Genomic DNA, 17317 nt, shown 5'->3' on the forward strand with positions numbered 1-17317 from the left:
TCCTGCCAGGGCCTTTCCGTGGCACTGCCCAGCAGGCAGGAGGGGGCCGGGGAGGCAGGATGGGGTGGGTCTGCAGGTGCCTCCCTGTGCCCTGTGCCCTGTGCCGGGCCACGTGTGCTGGGGCTGCAGAGGACAGCTGGCCACCCTGCTCACTCACCCATGGAGTGGCAATCTGAGGCCACCTGGGCACAGGGACAGCCAGGTGCAGGATTCTGCAGACATCTGGGCATGGACATCAGGGTGTGGGGCCAGTGCACTGACCAGGCTGGGGTCAGAATGTCCCTCCAGCCAGCTGGAGCTGGGGCCTCGTGGCTGGAGCAGCCTGGCCAGGGTGAGGCTCCCGGTCTGAGCCTGGGGAAGGGGCTGACCTCTACCCAGGCAGGGGAAGGGCGTAGTCTGGCCGGGTGACGGGAGGACACCCAGCCTGGTATCCCAGCCCAGTGACCCCTCTGCTCCTCCATTGTCCTTGAGGCTTAGCACAGGGCCCTGTCCCCCATGGGCCCGCCAGCTCTCTCCTGGGGCAGCCAGGGCCAGCAGGGCAGGCCTCATGGGACATGGGAAGGGGCACGCTGGCCCTGGCCTCCTGGTGGTCTTGGGGCTCCAGGGCCCGTTCTGGTCACCAGCAGAGCCCAAGAGGTGGGGTTACGACCCCCTGTGGCTTGGAGAAGCCCTGTCCCTCCCTCGGTGGCCCAGCACCAGCCCTGCTTCCCCAGCCTTGGGCAGGTCACCCGCTTCTGTGCCTCAGTGTTCCCGGGGACAGTGGCCTCCTGGTGCCACCTCCTGTGCGTGGGGGGGGGGTCATGGGGTTGCATACCAGTCACATGCTGCAGCCTGGACCTGGTCGCAGTTAAGTCCCATGGCCGCTCTGCTGAGCCTGCAGGGTGGGCAGCTGGAAAGAGTCCTTGGCCGCTGGAGCTCCTGGGCCCTGTCCAGCGTCCCGTGGGGGTGGGCAGCCCTGGCTGGGGCCAAGAGGCAGGAGAAGCGGAGATGGCCAGGCTGGAGGGAGGCGGCATCCTGAGCAAGGAGGGGGCCTGCCCAGGCCCTGCAGCCCACACCCCCTGTCCCCTGTGTGCTCACAGCCGAGGGGAGGCGCCACCCGGCTCCCCTCCCCGGGACTGAGCTTGCTGGCCTGGCCACCAGACACAGAGACAGCGGGCGGCTGAGGGGGACCAGAGCCAGCCTCAGGCCAAGCCTCGGGGCAGCCCTGGTGGGTGGGTGAGGGCTCCCCCCTGGACTCCGGCTGCACCAGTGGCCTGTCCCTCCCCTCCAGGGCCTGTGCTGGGCAGGAGCCCCCACCCCAGGGAGGAGCCGCCCTCCTGCAGGGAAGGGAAGCAGCCCCCTGGAGGGAAGCAGGACAGGGGCTGTCCTGACCATGTCCTAACAGGAGGGGCTCCGGGCGGTCACCCAGGCCTGCTGGGAGTGAGGGCTCCCACTATGAACATCAAGGCCCTCCTCGGCCCCCTGCTGCCAGGCCAGCCCAGAGCCCGTGGCCGGGCATCGTGGAGAAGGAGGAGGGGGAGGGACACGCACCTGTCCTGGTCCTCAGCTCCGCCTGAGTCTCCCGCTCACCTTCCCCGACCGTCCATCTCCCTGCCTCAGTCCCTGTGTGTCCCTGTCCTCGCAGACACGGTGCAGAGGGGTGGAAATCACTGCGCGGGGGGCACCGTCCCTGCCCCTGCTCAGGCGCCGGCTCTGCACTCACCCAGCCCAAGGCGGCGCCCTCTACTGGTACCACTGGGCCACAGTCCTGAGAACCCCTGGGAGACACCTGGGTCCACCCGCCCCATCACCAAGGGTGGGTGGCCAGGGTCACCTGCAGCATAGGGGTTCCATGTCTTTCTTCAGAGACTGGGCAGCAGGTCCCCAGGGCCGCTCTGGCCTCACCCAGCCAGGGGACACTCTGGCCACCCTCTCATCAAACATCTGCTCCCAGGTGGGATGAGGCCAGCAGGCCAAGCTTGGTTTTGCTGGCCACCTGCTGGCCGTGTCTGCTGGGAACCACAGGCCTCCCCGAGCCCTGTCCACCTCTGGGGGTTCAGGACTAAAGGGGAAGATGGTCCTGAGGAAGGGACAGCAGCACCCCTGGCCTTCCTGCCCCCCGCAGAGGCCAGTTTCCCACTCAGTGCCGGGGAGGGACATTCTCCCCAGATGGCACTTCCCAGTGAGGGACAGGGCACTCGGAGGCCGTGGAACCCCTGAGCTGTAGCCATGGGCTTCCGGCCTCGGGGACTCTTCCTGCTTCCTGTGCGGCTGGGAGCAGGTCTGGAGGGTCCTGGGGGCCTGTGCACCCCTCCCCAGGGACAGAGCCCCATCTTGACAGGTGCGTGGATGTGAAGGTGGCCGGGGTGCCCTGTGGCTCTGCTCTGTGCCCACCCACCTGCCTTCTCTCTGCTTCCCTGGGGAGGTGGGGACCTGGACGCGCCAGCCCATTCTCGGTGGAATAGGGACCAGATTTCCTCCAGGAGGGCGGTCACTGTGCTCCCCACTCAGCCCAGTCCTGACCCAGAGAGCGGGGCACAGGCCCTGCTGCCACCCTGTGTGTCACCTGCCGCCAGGGTACAGTGGCACCTCACTGGGGAGGACAGGCATAGCGATGGGCCAGGTGCCCCAGGATCAGGCCTGGCCAGCAGGCGAGGGAGGCGGAGGGCACACCTGGGGAGCAGGCGCTTGCTGGGCACCTTCGGATGACAGTCCACACCTTTGCTCCTTGGGCATTCTGTGGCTCTCTGGGCTCCCCGTCTGTGGCCCCTGTCTCTGACAGGTGGCCACCTGAGCCTGAGTTATGCCCCCTTCTGCCTGCAGCGAGGGTGTGCGTGCCACCGCAGATGTGAGGGAGGTGTGCCGTGCCCGGCGCTGACACCCTGGAGGACCTGGGGCCGTGGAGTCACACGGTCACGGTTCAGACCTCTGCGGGGAGTGGAGCATGCACCACCCGGAGGTGGAGAGGGACCCATGAGCCAAGTAGAGAGGCTGACGCGGGAGGGGGTGCTGGTGAACCCCCGTTGTCTCGCACCTCCCCACCTGGAGCCAGGGGTGGCCCTGGCTGGCACATGGACAGAGGCTCCACTGCGGCCAGTTAGCGCCTGGCCCCAGTGGCCAGGGAGGGAAGCCTGCCGTGGGCGGGGGTGGTGGGCTCTGAGCTTTCTGCACCTCAGCCGTCAGAGAAGCCAGTGGTGCTGAGCCCAGCCGGGGACCTCCGTGCTGGACATGCCACCCTTTGTGTCAGAGCCTGTGACTGGCCATGTCCCCGAGCTCCTCCTGTCCCTCTTCTGCAGGAGAGGAGCCTGGGAGGCACCGGGGGCCAGGCCATCTGCCACCAGTCCTGCCCCTCCACGCTGGCCCAGCCTCCAGGTCTCCTTGGGCACCCTCTGTCCTCTGGCCTGTGCCACTCCCGCCCGCCTGTGAGCCCGGGAGCCCGTCCCGCCCTGCCGCGGAGCCCACCAGCAGTGAGCTGGCCCAGGGTGAGGACTGGGTGAATGGAGACGTCCAGTGGGGTGGCTGGGAAGTGGCCCAGTTCCCTCATCCAAGTCACAGACTCCACAGTGCCAGCTCTCGGACTCAGAGCCCAGGGACTTGGTCCTCAGACGGCTGGAAGGTGCCCAGCAGCACCTTCAGACAGGTGTGGTGCAGCCAAGGGCTCCTCCTGGGTCCCTGCCACGCAGCCCTTGGGGTGCTCGGGGACAGTGACCTCCACAGGGCCCCACGGTGGAGACCCCTGACCAAGCCAGCAGGGGTTGAATGAGGAGGTGACCCTGAGGCCACAGCCCACCCTGCGTCTCCACCTTGCGCCAAGGCCGCTTGGCAGTGGCGGGATTCAGAACCTTCAGGTTGGCAGCTGTCACTCAGTGGGAGAAAGCCCAGGGGAGGCCACAGGGCACCTGCCCAGTGTCCCCAGCACCCAGGTGAGCCTCTAGGCTGCCCCCTGGGCCACGGGAGGCCGGGTGGCCTGGTTTCCTGTGCTCGGAGCTTCATGTGGGTCAAGGACAAATCTGGGCCTTGGGGCTGAGCAGGCGAACCTACGTCCAGTCCCCTCCGCTCCTCGCTATGGCATGAATCGTGGTCTAAGGCCACAGCCCAACTACGCACACGCAGATTGAGCTCCTCCAGACACCAGCCAGGGTCCCCGTGACTGGATCCCACAGTCGTGACGCAGAGCAGCCACCAGGGACGAACCGCAGCACAGCGGCAGGTCTCTGACGTTCCAGAGGCACAAACCAGACCCTGCCGCGTATCTCAGGGTGCACTCCGGGGTGTGCACAGGTTGAGAGGCACACGGTTCACATTAAGTGAAGGGGGAGGATCCCATTGACAGCCTGTCCTTGTCACTGTCAAGGGAGCAAGATGAGATAAAGAGCTGCTCTGCAGGTGGCCCCGGCCCCATGCCTCTGCCCGCCCATCTCTGGCCACTGCTGGGGACCTCTGGGTGGGGCTGGCCTCACCTGATCGCTCTGTGAAATCAGAGACTCAAAGCAAGTAAAGATCCGGGTTCCTCGGGGGAGCCGGGCCAGGAGCTGGACGTAGCTGCTGTTCCTAGAGGTCCTGGGCGTCCCTCACCCTGACGGCCGCTCACGCGGACGGGCATAGTGGGACCCAGGGCTCCCCTTCACTGCCGCTGCCACCTGAGTCTTTTATCAATTGTGGGGAAATATCCAGAACATAAGGTTTGCCATCTTAATTGCTTTTAAGTGCGCGGTCCAAGGGCGCTGGGCGCGCTCACCCTGCAGGGCACCGTCCACTCGGCCTCCTGGGTGTGCGCACCTCCCCAGGCTGTGGCTCTGTCCACCAAGTGTGACTCCCCAGCTGCTGGTGCCCTGTGCGGTGTTGTCACGTGGCCCTGGTGACAGCAGGCGGCCCTGTCCGGGGTCCCTGCAGTGCCTCTGACCGGCCTCTCCTGCTGAGCAGTGTCCCCGGTCCATCCGTGTTGAAGAACGGGTCAGAGTGTCCCTTTAGTTCTGAGTAATGCTCCCCTGTGTGGAAGGACCACAGTGTGTCGTCAAGGGACACCTGGGAGGCTGCCACTGTGCGCTGGGTGCGCTGTGGGGGCCGGGGAGGGTGAATCCCCTTGATGCCCTGCCTTTCCTGCCCAGCGATGTGCCCACAGAGTTGCTGGGTCAGCTTGGGCCTTCACGCTCGCCGCCCAGCCCATACACATCGCCGTCACCCGCAGCCTCGTGGGGTCAAGATGACGCTGGCAGCCTGGCGTGGCGGGTGGAGCGTGGCGGGTGGATCGTGGCTGGCAGCCTGGCGTGGCGGTGGAGCGTGGCTGGCAGCCTGGCGTGGCGGCGGAGCGTGGCTTTCTGACCTCGTCTCCCCTGCCTTCTTCTTCCCTGCAGGCCGCCCTTCGCTCCTGGTGCCAGCAAGGACTCCCTGTCGGCCCTCGAGTACCCGGGGCCCAAGCGGAAGCTCTACAGCGCGGTGCCTGGGAGACTCTTCGTCGTCGTGAAGCCATACCAACCCCAAGTCGATGGCGAGATCCCCCTTCACCGTGGAGACAGGGTCAAAGGTCAGTGTCTGGGGCAGGGCCAGCCAGCGCCCCTCAGCCTCCGTTGAGCCCCTGGAGGACCTGCTGGGGGGCAGCAGAGACCGGGGGCAGCGCGGGGAACGGGGCTGGAGGGAAGACCCACACCTGCAGGGCCGAGCCAGCGAAGGGCAGGGCCTCCCCCACCAGAAAACCCCAGGACCCCGAGCAGGTGGGCTTGGGCAGGCCCTGGCCTGAGTATCCAGCTGGACGGTCCAGCTGTAGCCGAGGCCTGGGGTCTGCACTCCAAGGAAGAGGTCCACCTGGTCAGAGGGGGACTGCCCGGAAAGCCCCCTGAGGGTGCCAGGCGGGGAGGTGGGCTATCTCCAAGGGCACTGGGCAGCCAGCGGTGCCCCTGCACGGGCACCGTCATCTGGGAGGCGCTTCGGGGGTGAGCACAGACGGCACGTTGTGTTGGTCGTCGGTGGCGTGATCAGAGGCCGGTCTCAAGGCCCCGAGGAAGCTAGAGAAGGGCAGTGGGGGCCGTGGGGACTCACGAAGTGGAGCATGGAGGGACTCCACGCGTGCCCAGCATGCCCAGGCCCTGCCCTGGACAGGCTTCCAGCTGCGCAGGGGATGGGCTGAAAGTGGGCTCCTGACAGTGCCGTCGGCCAGCTCCAGTCCTGCCCTCTGCCTGGGCCACCTGGCCCACGGTGGTCATCGGTGCCTTTCTCTGACTTCTCCGGGCTTCTGCAAGGGTCTCGAGATGGCAGGGCCCCGTCCTGTCTCTGGTCCAGTGTCACAGCTGCCTGGTCACTTGACAGCGTCCCACAAGTCTATTCCTTCCTCTTCCAAGTTCGCTCTTTCCCCTGACGTCCCTCGTGTGAATTTTGTGATTTCAGAAATTACATGTTCGCGGGTTTTCCATCTGTATGCTTATTTTCCTATTGGCCAAGACTTCCTGTTACTTTGGTGGGATTTGTTGTTGATTGAAAACGTGTTGTTTCATCAGTTGGTGTAATTGCCACGTTAACTGCCCCAACCCCACCTGATGGTCTCAGCATCGGGTTCATGTCGGGTCTGGGCTCAGCAGCTTCTCCTCCCCTTGGGAACATGGTTCCTTCTCCCACTTCAAGTGTCTAGTAATGTTCCCTTGCTTTCCGGCCATCAGGGGAGAGTCTGGGAGAGTCTGCTGTTCCAATCCCACCAGCATCTTCCCTTGTTTCTGCAGTTGCTCTGGGAGAGCTCCGTGCTCCTCCAGGTCCAGGGGAGAGCCCCGAGCTCCTCCAGGTCCAGGGGAGAGCCATGTCCCTTGGGCCTTAGTGACCTCCATAAATATGGCCTGATGGCGGGGAGGTCCACGTGGGGACGGGTGTGCGGCACTGCTTTCTAGGCTGGTGACGTTTCTGGTTCCCAGGTTGCTGGTCTGTCTGTGGGGGTCCATGCTAGTCATTCTGCGCAGCTGACCCCTGCTGGACAGCTGCACATGTGGGTGGAGCCTAGTGGGAGAGCAAGGGCCAGCTTGGGGCTTAGGCCGAAGGGCAGCCCCTGGAATAGCTGGGCAGGGCCTGGGGCAGGGCCAGGAGCGTGTGGAGCAGGAGGAGAGGTCCCAGGACAGGAGTGAGCCATGTCAGAGACGCCCCCGCAGAGAGCGTCTGTGTCCCCCACCTTCTGGCACCGTCTTTGTGACCCGAGGGCCCTGCACATCCTGGGTAAATTCAAAGTGCACCTGTGTGGAAATCCCGGCGTCCCCCAGGGTCCATTCCAACAGGAGACAGGGCAGAGTGTGGGAGGTGGCCCCCGGTCCTCCCCACTCCTCCATGGCCTGGCTGGTTTCTGCCCCAGACGGAGTGGACAGGGCGTTGGGCACCGGTGTGGCAGGTGGAGAGCTCCCTGCCCTCGGCCACCCAGCTGGTCAGACAGGGAGTGTCTGGTTTCCAGCTGCCCAGGGAGGCTGGAGGGTCCTGGAGGGAGAGGTCCACCAGGGTGCTGGGCGTGGTAGCAGGGCACGCTGGCCCTGAAGACAGCGAGCAGTGCCCCAACCGTCCCTCGGATGCCCTGCAGCATCGTCTGTGGGGACAGAGGCGTATGTGGACGGTCCTCCCCCTCGAAGGCTCCCAGGGCCCTGGACCTGCTGCACACGCCCCACCCAGAGGCAGAGCTCTCGTGCCACACATGGGCCCCTCACCACTGGGCTGCCAGTGCCCCCCACCCCGCTCCTCTGCAGTGCGGTCAGCCGCCAGGGCTCAGGGGACGGCCGCCCTGGCCCATCCCACCGCGAGGTGGCATCCTGGAGCTCAGGGGGCCTGGCTCCTGTGTTCCCCACAGAGAGAAGGGCCCCAGGGCCCGCCGACTCCTGGCCCAGCGTCCTTCCTTGTTCCCCACAGAGGACTCCTCTGTCCTCTGCATCTCCTCACAGGGACAGAATGAAGTCACCGATTGGTGAGGGACCCCACTCCCCCCACAGCCCCACCTCAGGGCAGTGCAGAACCTGCGGGGGCCACACCCGGTGCAGGACTCAGGTGGCTGCTAGCAGCAGGTGAAGCCGGGACGGCCACCGCTGGGCGTGTGAGCTGGGACAGGACCTGAGGCTGCCCTCCGCCCACCCCACGCCCTCTCCCAAAGAGGACCCTCAGCTGCCAGAAACTCCAAGGTCCCACGCACTGTCCACCCAGAGAGGACAGCATGCAGGGAGCCAGCAGCGGGGTCCTGGCCGCGCCTGGCACTCACACCTGGCACCCACAGCAGCGCAGTAGCTCGGGAGTCTTATCCCCCGCAGGAAGGTCCCAGCTGGACCCACGCAGCCCCTCCCTCGGCAGCAGGATGAAAGGGGCTCCTCAAGGCCTGGGCTGGGAGGCCCCTGCTCCCTCCCTGCTGCCCGGGGCTCTGCCGGGCTCTGCCCAGTGTCAGGCAGCTGGGCCGCATGGAGTCCAAGGGGTTGGCCCGGTCCTGGGAGGAAGCTGGGCTGGCAGCTCTGGCTGCGTGGGTCAGCTGTGTGTGGTCCGTTCCCTGTGGGTCACTCTTCAGATGACGCGGGGTCTTCTGTGCCCTTGACCTTCGGCAGCCGGGGGCCGGGTGGATCTGTATCTGGCCTGAGGGTTAACCTGAGGAGGCAGGAAGGGCCTGTGCTGCCCGAGCCTCTCTGCAGGCCACCCCCAGTGCTGTCAGAGAAGACCCCTGTGGAGACCCCTGCCCTGCAGCACAGCTGCGTTCCGGGTGGGGCAGGGGAGGGGCGCGGGGTCCCTCCCCCACGTGCCACCTGAGTCCGCCCTCACACCTGGAAGAGCATCAAATGGGGCTGTGGGGAGCCGCGGGTCCTGGTGACTCCCCTGGTCCCCGGCACCTGTGGACCCGCGTCCCTCCCTTGTGCTCAGCCGCGAGGCTTCAAGACAAATACCCTCATCCCTTCAGCCCGGGGACCTACTGTGTGCCTGGCACCCCACCCAGGGTGGAGGTGTCGGGCCCTGCACTGAGGGTTCACCGTCCTGGAGACGGGGACGGCTGTGTCTGTCCAGCTGTGCAGGGGGCCCCAAGGACACACATGTCACGTGTGGCTCCTTGCCTTCTCTCTAAAGGTGGGGGTTTTCCTGCAAAGTCAGAAAGAGACTGGCCCGCTCCCCCGCAGCAGCTCATCCATGGGCTCCCTGGTGGCAGGCCAAGCCGGGGCCCCAGGGACGCTGCTGGCCCAGTGGGCCTTTCCACCCGGCCTGTCCTTGCGGGTTTGGGGTGGCACTCATGATCCTCACACAGCCCTGTCCCCTCCTAATGCGGATTCTGTCCTGCTCTTGGAGAAGCTGAGCCAGGCCGTGGGGCCTCCTCCCGGCTCCCTCCCTACCTCGGTGCCCAGCCTGGCGGGTCACCCCATGTCCTCTGGCTAACTCTGTCCCTCCTTGTCCCCCAGTTCTGAGCATCGGCGAAGGTGGCTTCTGGGAAGGCAGCGCCCGCGGCCACATCGGGTGGTTCCCGGCCGAGTGCGTGGAGGAGGTGCAGTGCAAGCCCAGGGAGGGCCAGGCAGGTAAGCCCTCGGCCGGCCGCGGTCTCCGGTCACCATCACCGCTCCCTGCCACGCGCAGCGGGTCGGCTGTGGTGGGGTCGACGGGGGACTCCTCTGGGTCCTGGACACACTTGGCTGGTTCTGTTTGGTGGGCTTCGCCCAAGCCAGGAACTCCTGCAAGGTGGCGCCAGTGCCCAGCGCCGGGCAGCTCAGGCGCGTGTCCTGGGACAGGAAGTTTGTGGGCGCGTGCCTCACCCCCCCCGCCCAGTGTGGATGTTGGAGCTGCTCACACGCGGGCGGCCATGGCTCAGGAACCCGTAGATCTGTTCTGAAGGCGCGAGGGCCGGGCATGGCCGTGGGCGGGGTCAGGAGACCCCGTGGGAGGGCAGGGGAAGGGGGGCCACAGGCCCTCAGAGGTCACCGGCCTGCTGGGTTGGGCCCTGTGGCCACGAGCTCTCAGATGTGCCTACTGCCCCGCTCCTGAGCCCAGAGGGGAGTCCGCCCTCCCCAGGCCCCAGGGCCTGCGCGGTCACTGCAGGGTGCTGGGTTCCCAGTCTCTGCTCAGCAAAGAATGGACACAGAGTGGCCAGCAAGCAGCAAATCCATTGCAAAAGTGACAGAGGCAGACTTCAGAGGAAGGGCCAGAGCTGGGGGTCTGGTGGGCTGGCCTGTCCCTTCTGTGGTCTCTGAACGTCCTCCTCTCCTTCTCCTCCCCGTCCCTGGTCTCCTCCCTGTTATTGACTGGTGTCCCCTCTGTCCACGCGTCTGCCTTAGTTTTCTATTGGGTCCCTGCCTAGGGGCACGAGTGCAGCGTGTCTGTCTGACGGGGTCCCTGGTTGTGTCCCGGGGCCCGGGGCTGGTGCTCATCCCGGCCGGGGCCTGGGGTTGGCTGCTTGGTCAGTGTGTACTGTGGGGTGGGGACAGGGCAGCACACAGGCTGGCACACCAGGGCAGGACTTGTCCTTCAGGGAGCAGCATTCTCTGCCTGGCAGAGGCCGGCTCCAGGACCCCTCACGCTGTCCCAGCTGGCCACTTGGGGAGGCAGATCATCGGATCCCGACTGGCGGCGGGCGGTGGTGGAGGTGCCTTGCGTGTTCCCACCACCCATGTCCCATGTGCCTGGGCACCTTGCCGGGGCTGGAGAGCCAGACAGGTGGGCACACGTCCTCGCTGTACTTAGGGGCCAGGCCCCACTCCCTGCCTGGCACGGAGTCCTCCCTCGCTGCCGCCTCCCCGGCCACTGCCAGCGAGCTCCCTGCACCGAGCAGGGGCAGTCCTCGGCGGCCGGTCTGCCCAGCGTGGCGTTCCTGGGCAGCCCGTGCTCGCCCCCGAGGCCAGCGACTGAGGGTCGGGGTTTGTGTCTCGTGGCACCTCCTGGACCCTCCTGGTCTTTGCCTGGGAGGACGGGACATCAGGGGGCCACCCAGACAGTCCGGGTCCGGGCGACCCGATCAGCAGCTGCGATTCCTCCGGCAACCTCGGTGCCCTGGTGCCCTGAGGTGCCGGTGCCCGGTAGGACCCCAGCAGCCTGGGGTGGGGCGGTCGGGTGACATGGCAGCACCCGGACGGGCGGCCGTCCAGGGTGGAGGCCTCCGTCCCACAGCAGGCCTGGCCCTGGGTGGGTGAGGGCAGCAGCGCAGCGCCCACAGGAGCTGGAGTCTGAGCTGGACGCGAGGCGGGCGGGAGGCCTGCCGGCGGCTCGGGTGCTGCTGGCCCCGGCTGCTGAGCCTGTGGACTGTCACCGTCTTTTGGTGACTTAGTGTGACTGCATACAGGTAGGAGCACACTGTGCAGAGGCTCTGTGTGCCTCCAGCTGCCAGGGGGTGCGGTGTCCCCACCCAGGTGTGGCCAGCCATGTTCCACGCCCTCCTGGGCAGCTCCCTGGACCCCGCTGGAGGTCACCAGATGGCACCCCACAGCTGTACATGTGGCCTGACTTCTTCCACTCAGCCCAGTGCCGGGTTCTCGGGCCCCTGGTCGCAGGCCCCAGTAGTCTGCTCGTTCACTGCCAAGTCCCGCAGCGTGTGCGTTCGCCCTCCTGGTAATGGACACTGACATTTAGCTCATGTCAAGCAAAGCTGAGAATGACTTTGTGCACGTCTTCCTGTGGACAAGGGGATCCACCTCTCTAGGTGCACAGTGGCTGGGGCAGAGCATGCTCAACCTCACAGGACACTGCCACACGGTCCTCCAAGCCACTATGCCGCCTGGTGCATGCTCGGGCTGCAGGAGCTCCGGTGCTTCACCTGTCACCCACCATGGGCACATCAGTCTCCGATGTCAGCCATTCTGATGGTGGGAAGTAGCATCTTACTGTGGGTGTCACATGCATTTTCTGATGACCATTGTCGCTGAGCGTTGTGTGCAGCTGGTTTGCCACAGTGTGACCTCGTCTGGGCCGTCTGGGGAGTGCCTGTCCACCTGTGGCTGGAGTGTTCTCTGTCTCGTCCTGGTCTGTAGTCCTCTTGTTCATCTTCTGCGTCTCAGTCCTTTGTCAGAGACAAGCTGCTGGTACCTTCCCGTCCGAGGTTCACCTTTTGGTTTCTTAATGTGTCCTTTAATGAATGGAAGTTTGGAGTTCTAAAGTCCAGTTTTTCCAACTCTTCTCTTTCCTGGTCAGTGCTTTGGGTGGCTTTTTTTGACATTGGAAGTTGGCAGACTCTACAGATAGCCCAAAGGTGGTACAGGGTCCCCTTCCACGTTCCCACCTGGCTGCGTCCTTCCACAAGGCTGGCCGTGCAGGCCCTAGGGAGCACTGCCCTCCGTGCAGACCGCCGCGGGGCTTTGTACGTGGAAATCGAGCCGCCAGGTGCCCAGGAACCCTGAACCGGGGTGAGTGAGTGGGCACCAGGAGCCCGTGAGGATGTGACCGGGCAGGGCCTCTGCCCGAGGCAGGACAGCTGCATTCTTCCCGCCTAGTGACAGTGGTCAGCAGCTGGGCACCATCTGTAAAGTGAGCGAGGCCCTGCGTGGCGAGTGGGTCCAATTCCACAGGGTCTGCTCCGAGGACAGCGGGAGGTGAGGGCCCGCCCGCCCGGCGGCTCCGATTTCCTGGGAAGCAGGTGTTTGTGCCACCTGGTGGGTCTCAGGGCTCCCTGCGCACCGTCCCTTCTTACAGTGTGGCATTGCAGCCCGTCTCAGCAGTGGAGGACGCGGGCAGGGGACACCGTGCTGCGTGGTGACTCTTTCGTCACTGCTGACGCTGTGTTCAGCCCTGTGTGGGTCTGGGCAGCCTCCCTCACCTGCCACCGTGGGTGGGTGGAGAGAGGCCGGGTCCTTCCTGGGTCAGCTGCCCGAGTTTGTCCCCCGGCACGGTGGTCCGACTGCCCTGGGGGATTCCCTTGTCTGAAACCTAAAGGCCCAAGATGACCTGTTCGGGGGCCCGGGAAGAGCCTGGCCGTAGATTCCATCTTTTCCATGCCTGAGAGAGAGCAGTGCCCTGTGTGAAACACCGTCTCTGCACACAGCAACCCGTGGGTTGGCAGCCAGGAGCAGCATGTGACCCTGGCGCTGTGCCATCGAGGGTGCTGTTAGCTAGTGCTGTGCCTGGGTTCCTCCCGGGCCCCTGAGCACCGGCTCCTCAGACAGGACGCACTTGCTCTCTGGGTTGGCACGTGCCTTCCTCCACCAGTGGTTGTCCTGGTGCGTATCAGGCAGCACACGTCCGCTGCTGTAACAAGTAGGCCCGCAGCTGCACGTTTCTTCCTGCCTGGTCACCACCCGCGTGGCGTCTCCTGGACGGCTGTGCTTTGCTCCACATGCTGCTGGGGCCCAGGCCCTTCCACCCCGGGGCCTGCCCTCTCATGGGCCTTAGGATCCCCTGCCTCTGGCCTGCAGAGTATGAGGGCCCTGCCCCACTTGTGTGAGGCATAGCGGGACGCACGTCCCCGTGATGTTCCTTGTGAAGGACCTGTTGTGTGGCCTGGGAGTTATAGGTACTGGCCACGTGGCCCCTGGCTGGGCTCTCGGGCAGGGGCTAGTGCTGCAGCCCGAGGTGAAGCTCCCTGCGAGGGACACCACCATCGTATCACCCTCTCCACCATCAGGGCCTGCCCAGAAGGCCCTATGCCTTACTGGCAGAAGCCCTCTGCATTGGTCAAGGGACCTGATGCTGGCCTGTCTAGCTGCGTCGTGGCAGTGCCCAGGAAGAACGGGGTGCTGTGGCCAGCAAGGAGGGGAAATAATGGCCGTGCCCGCTGGCCACCGAGGCTCGGGCTGCCTCCCTCTCCCGAGGCATTGTGTCCTCTTCTGTAATTAAGGAGGATGGTCAGGTGACCGTCCACACTCCGTCCTAAGAACTCGGCAAACTGAACTGAAATTGGGGCATCCCCAGGGATGGACCTTGAATAAGGAACTCAGGGAGACCTCCAAGTCCCCACCTGGGTCTGGCCATGAGTGTGACATCTCAGTGCTGCGTCTCGTGTGTAAGCGGAAACCAGGGCCAGGGCTCCCTGCTGACCCCGGGAAGACGGCAAGGCCCCAGACCAGGGACACTGGGTGTCCACTGCCTCGCTCCACTGCCAGGTTCCCTGTGAGGACCACCTGGGGCCTGTGGCCACTAGGCAAGGGGGAAGGGAGGTTCCTAGAGCCATGAGGGGTGGTGGCAATGTCCGTGGCCATTCTGGGGTGGTGCCTGTGGTCACAATGCTGCTGCTGCTGCTGGGGATGGGTGGGGATTCTGCGGGTGGACGGGATGGTGATGATGACAGTGAGGATAGTGGTGGGGGAGGTCATGGTGATGGTGCTGATGGTGGTGGTGATGGTGGTGGTGATGGTGGGGATGGTGATGATGGTGGTGATGGTGGTGATGGTGGTGATGGTGGTGATGGTGATGATGGTGATGATGGTGGTGATGGTGGTGATGGTGGTGATGGTGTTGGAGGTCATGGTGATGGTGGTAATGGTGGTGGTATTGGTAGTGATGGTGGTGATGGTGGTGATGGTGAGGGTGATATTATGGTGGTGGTTGTGGTGATGGTGATGGTGATGGTGGCGATCATGATGGTGATAGTGATGATGGTGGTGGTGGTGTTGGTAATGTGATGGTGATGATGATGGTGGTGGTGTTGGTAATGTGATGGTGATGATGATGGTGGTGGGGGTGATGATGGTGATGATGTGGTGATGGTGGTGATGGTGATGGGAGTAGTGGTGGGAGTGATGGTGGGAATAGTGAGGGTGATGTGATGGTGGTGGTAATGGTGGTAGTGATGGTGATAGTGGTGATCATGATGGTGATAATGATGATGATGGTGGTGGTGTTGGTAATGTAATGGTGATGATGGTGATGATGGTGGTGGTGGTGATGGTGATGATGATGATGGTGATGGTGGTGAAGATGGTGGTGATGGTGGTGATGGTGATGGTGGTGATGGTGATGGTGATGGTGGTGAAGATGGTGGTGAAGATGGTGGTGGTGATGGTGATGGTGATGGTGGTGATGGTGGTGGTGATGGTGGTGGTGGTGGTGGTGATGGTGATGGTGATGGTGGTGATGGTGATGGTGATCATGATGATGGTGATGATGGTGGTGATGGTGATGGTGGTGGTGATGGTGATGGTGGTGATCATGATGGTGATGGTGATGGTGGTGATGTTGATGGTGGTGGTGATGGTGGTGATGGTGATGGTGATGGTGGTAAAGATGGTGGTGGTGATGGTGATGGTGATGGTGGTGATGGTGGTGGTGATCATGATGATGGTGGTGATGGTGGTGGTGGTGGTGATGATTGTGATGGTGATGGTGGTGAAGATGGTGGTGGTGTTGGTGATGATGAGGGTGATCGTGCTGGTGATGGAGATCATGGTCAGGTGGTAGTGATGATGGTAATGTCGATGCTGGTCATGGTGACCAGGGTTTAAAGGACATGACAGAGGAATGATGCCAATCAAGTCTGACACCCCAGCATGATGACCCCTGCTACTCTGGCTGTGGGCCAAGTGGTCTCACGTCCCCTGCCCCGCCTTCCCTCGCTCAGCCCCCTGGGGCCGTCTTGGTGCTCGCGGCTCACCTGTGCACCCCCTCCACCAGGTCCGGTCTCTGCCCGTTTTTCCTGGGGCAGCGATCTGCTTCTTGTTGGCTGTGGTCACTGTCTGTGTGCTCCAGAGGGGTGCCTGTGTCAGTGAGGCACGTTTTCAGACCTCTGTCCCCTGCCGTGGCTGGCCTTCCCTGGGACCCACACTGTCCCAGGCAGGCTCGCGTCTGCAAATCCTTTCATGGCTGGAGAGGCAGGGGTGGGCGCTGCGGCCCCCACGGGCAGCAGGGCCATCTCTGCTTGGTCCACTGCCTCTTCTCACAGAGCCTGACAGGAGCCCTGTGTCTGCTGGGGAGCGGGCAGTTGGAAGTGAAATGCTCCCTCCAGAAATGACTTACAGGGGTGACCGTGAGTGGAGGACCTGGGGACGGCTGAGCCACTCCCCTCCTCTGGCCCTGCCTGGGTTCGGCAGCCAGGTCTCCCAGGGTTGGGGGCTGTCTGGCTGGAGGACTCCGTGTGCTGGGAGGGTATCGTGGGGTTCCGGGGGCTCGTGCACACACCAGGTCTGTCTTGCCACATGGTGACAGTGACCCCAGCCCCCGCTGACCCAGCCATCCTGTGGCCCCGGAGCAGCCCCACTAGCTGAGCATCGTCGTTACTGTGTTGCACAAAAGGAAACAGGGACCCGGAGAACTGGACGCCTTGTGCACGTGTCTGGGCCCCACGGGCCCCAGGGCTGCTGACCACGGACCTGCCTGCGCCCGGCTGCCGTCTGCGGACCCACAGAACCATGGAGAGGGCGGGCACTGGAGAACACCCTCCGCGGTTCAGCGTGCCCTGCCAAGCGACTCGTGGGTCACTTCTTAGAGGAGGGGAGAGCCCGCTGTGGGAAGCTGAAGCTCGGTTGAAACGTGCCCTGACAGGGGAAGCAGCTCAGGGCTGAGTGCAGGGTCGGTGACGGCACTCCCGGACACGGAGATCCTCAGCGGCTCGCGGTTCCCAGATCATGACCACACCCTCCGTCAGGGGCTCAGGCCCGCGCCTCTCGGAGGGGGAATCCTGGGCTTGTGGCTGTGGAGGGTCCAACACCAGCTGGTGCAGAGCCGGCGCTGAGGCTGGACCTGCTCTGCCTCCCTGCCCCTTCCAGCTCGGGGGCTGCCCCGGTCATCCGCGCTCTCTCAGTCGGAGGTGAAAAGCCCCAGAGCTTCCTCCAACCCCAGTTCACATAAAACATCTCTGATTGGTAAATTCACATAATTGGAAAGTCTAGGATTGTCCGGCCTCAGGCAGAGCTAAGTCCAGATGCTCCGGTGACGACCCCGGGGAATTTCTTCCCATCTCTGGGCACCGATCCCCCCGTGGCTTTATCCTCTGTTCACTGCACCCCCAGGTGTCCCCTGGCATCTCCAGGCCTCATGTCCTCAGGGTGCAAGCCCAGTAGAAAGAGGAGAGCTTGGCCGACTCCTAGCTCAGCAGAGGCCCTGGGTTAGCCCTGGTGCCTGGTGGGTCAGGCCCGAGCCCAGCCTGGACCACTCGCTGTGGGTGGGGACACATAGGAATATGCTGGCCAGACCTGGTCAGTCCGAGGGAGGGCAGCCTGCCGAGGAGGTAGGTGCTGTGACCAGCAGGACCTCTCTGTGCCTTAGCCACAGTGATCCCTTCTGCAGGGAGAAGGGGCGTCTAGGCTCCTTGAAGGTCAGAGAGGACATGGCCGTGACCCCCTTTCACCCCAGTGGGTGCCTTCCCAGGGAGACAGAAGGGGCAGGAACTGTACCCCTCCCCAGGGGCTCTGGCTGGAGCCCTCCAGGGGACCCCCGTGAGTCCCCATGCAGGCCGCCCTCTGCAAGGCGCCACGGGGGCTTGGCCGTTCTTCCAAAATAGAAGGGCTCT

General features: G+C 64.3%; 1 protein-coding gene across 1 annotated transcript in view; it reads left to right on the forward strand.

Annotated features, from left to right (window-relative positions):
* The window catches only part of Shank2 (SH3 and multiple ankyrin repeat domains 2), a 380130-nt gene that overhangs the window by 180376 nt on the left and 182437 nt on the right, over positions 1-17317 (forward strand). The window contains 2 exon segments of the mRNA XM_078045409.1: positions 5334-5503; positions 9360-9473. Coding sequence (XP_077901535.1) covers positions 5334-5503; positions 9360-9473 — 284 coding nt within the window.

The sequence above is a fragment of the Ictidomys tridecemlineatus genome, chromosome 4 (genome assembly GCF_052094955.1).
Source record: "Ictidomys tridecemlineatus isolate mIctTri1 chromosome 4, mIctTri1.hap1, whole genome shotgun sequence".
In the NCBI taxonomy this organism is placed as follows: domain Eukaryota; kingdom Metazoa; phylum Chordata; class Mammalia; order Rodentia; family Sciuridae; genus Ictidomys; species Ictidomys tridecemlineatus.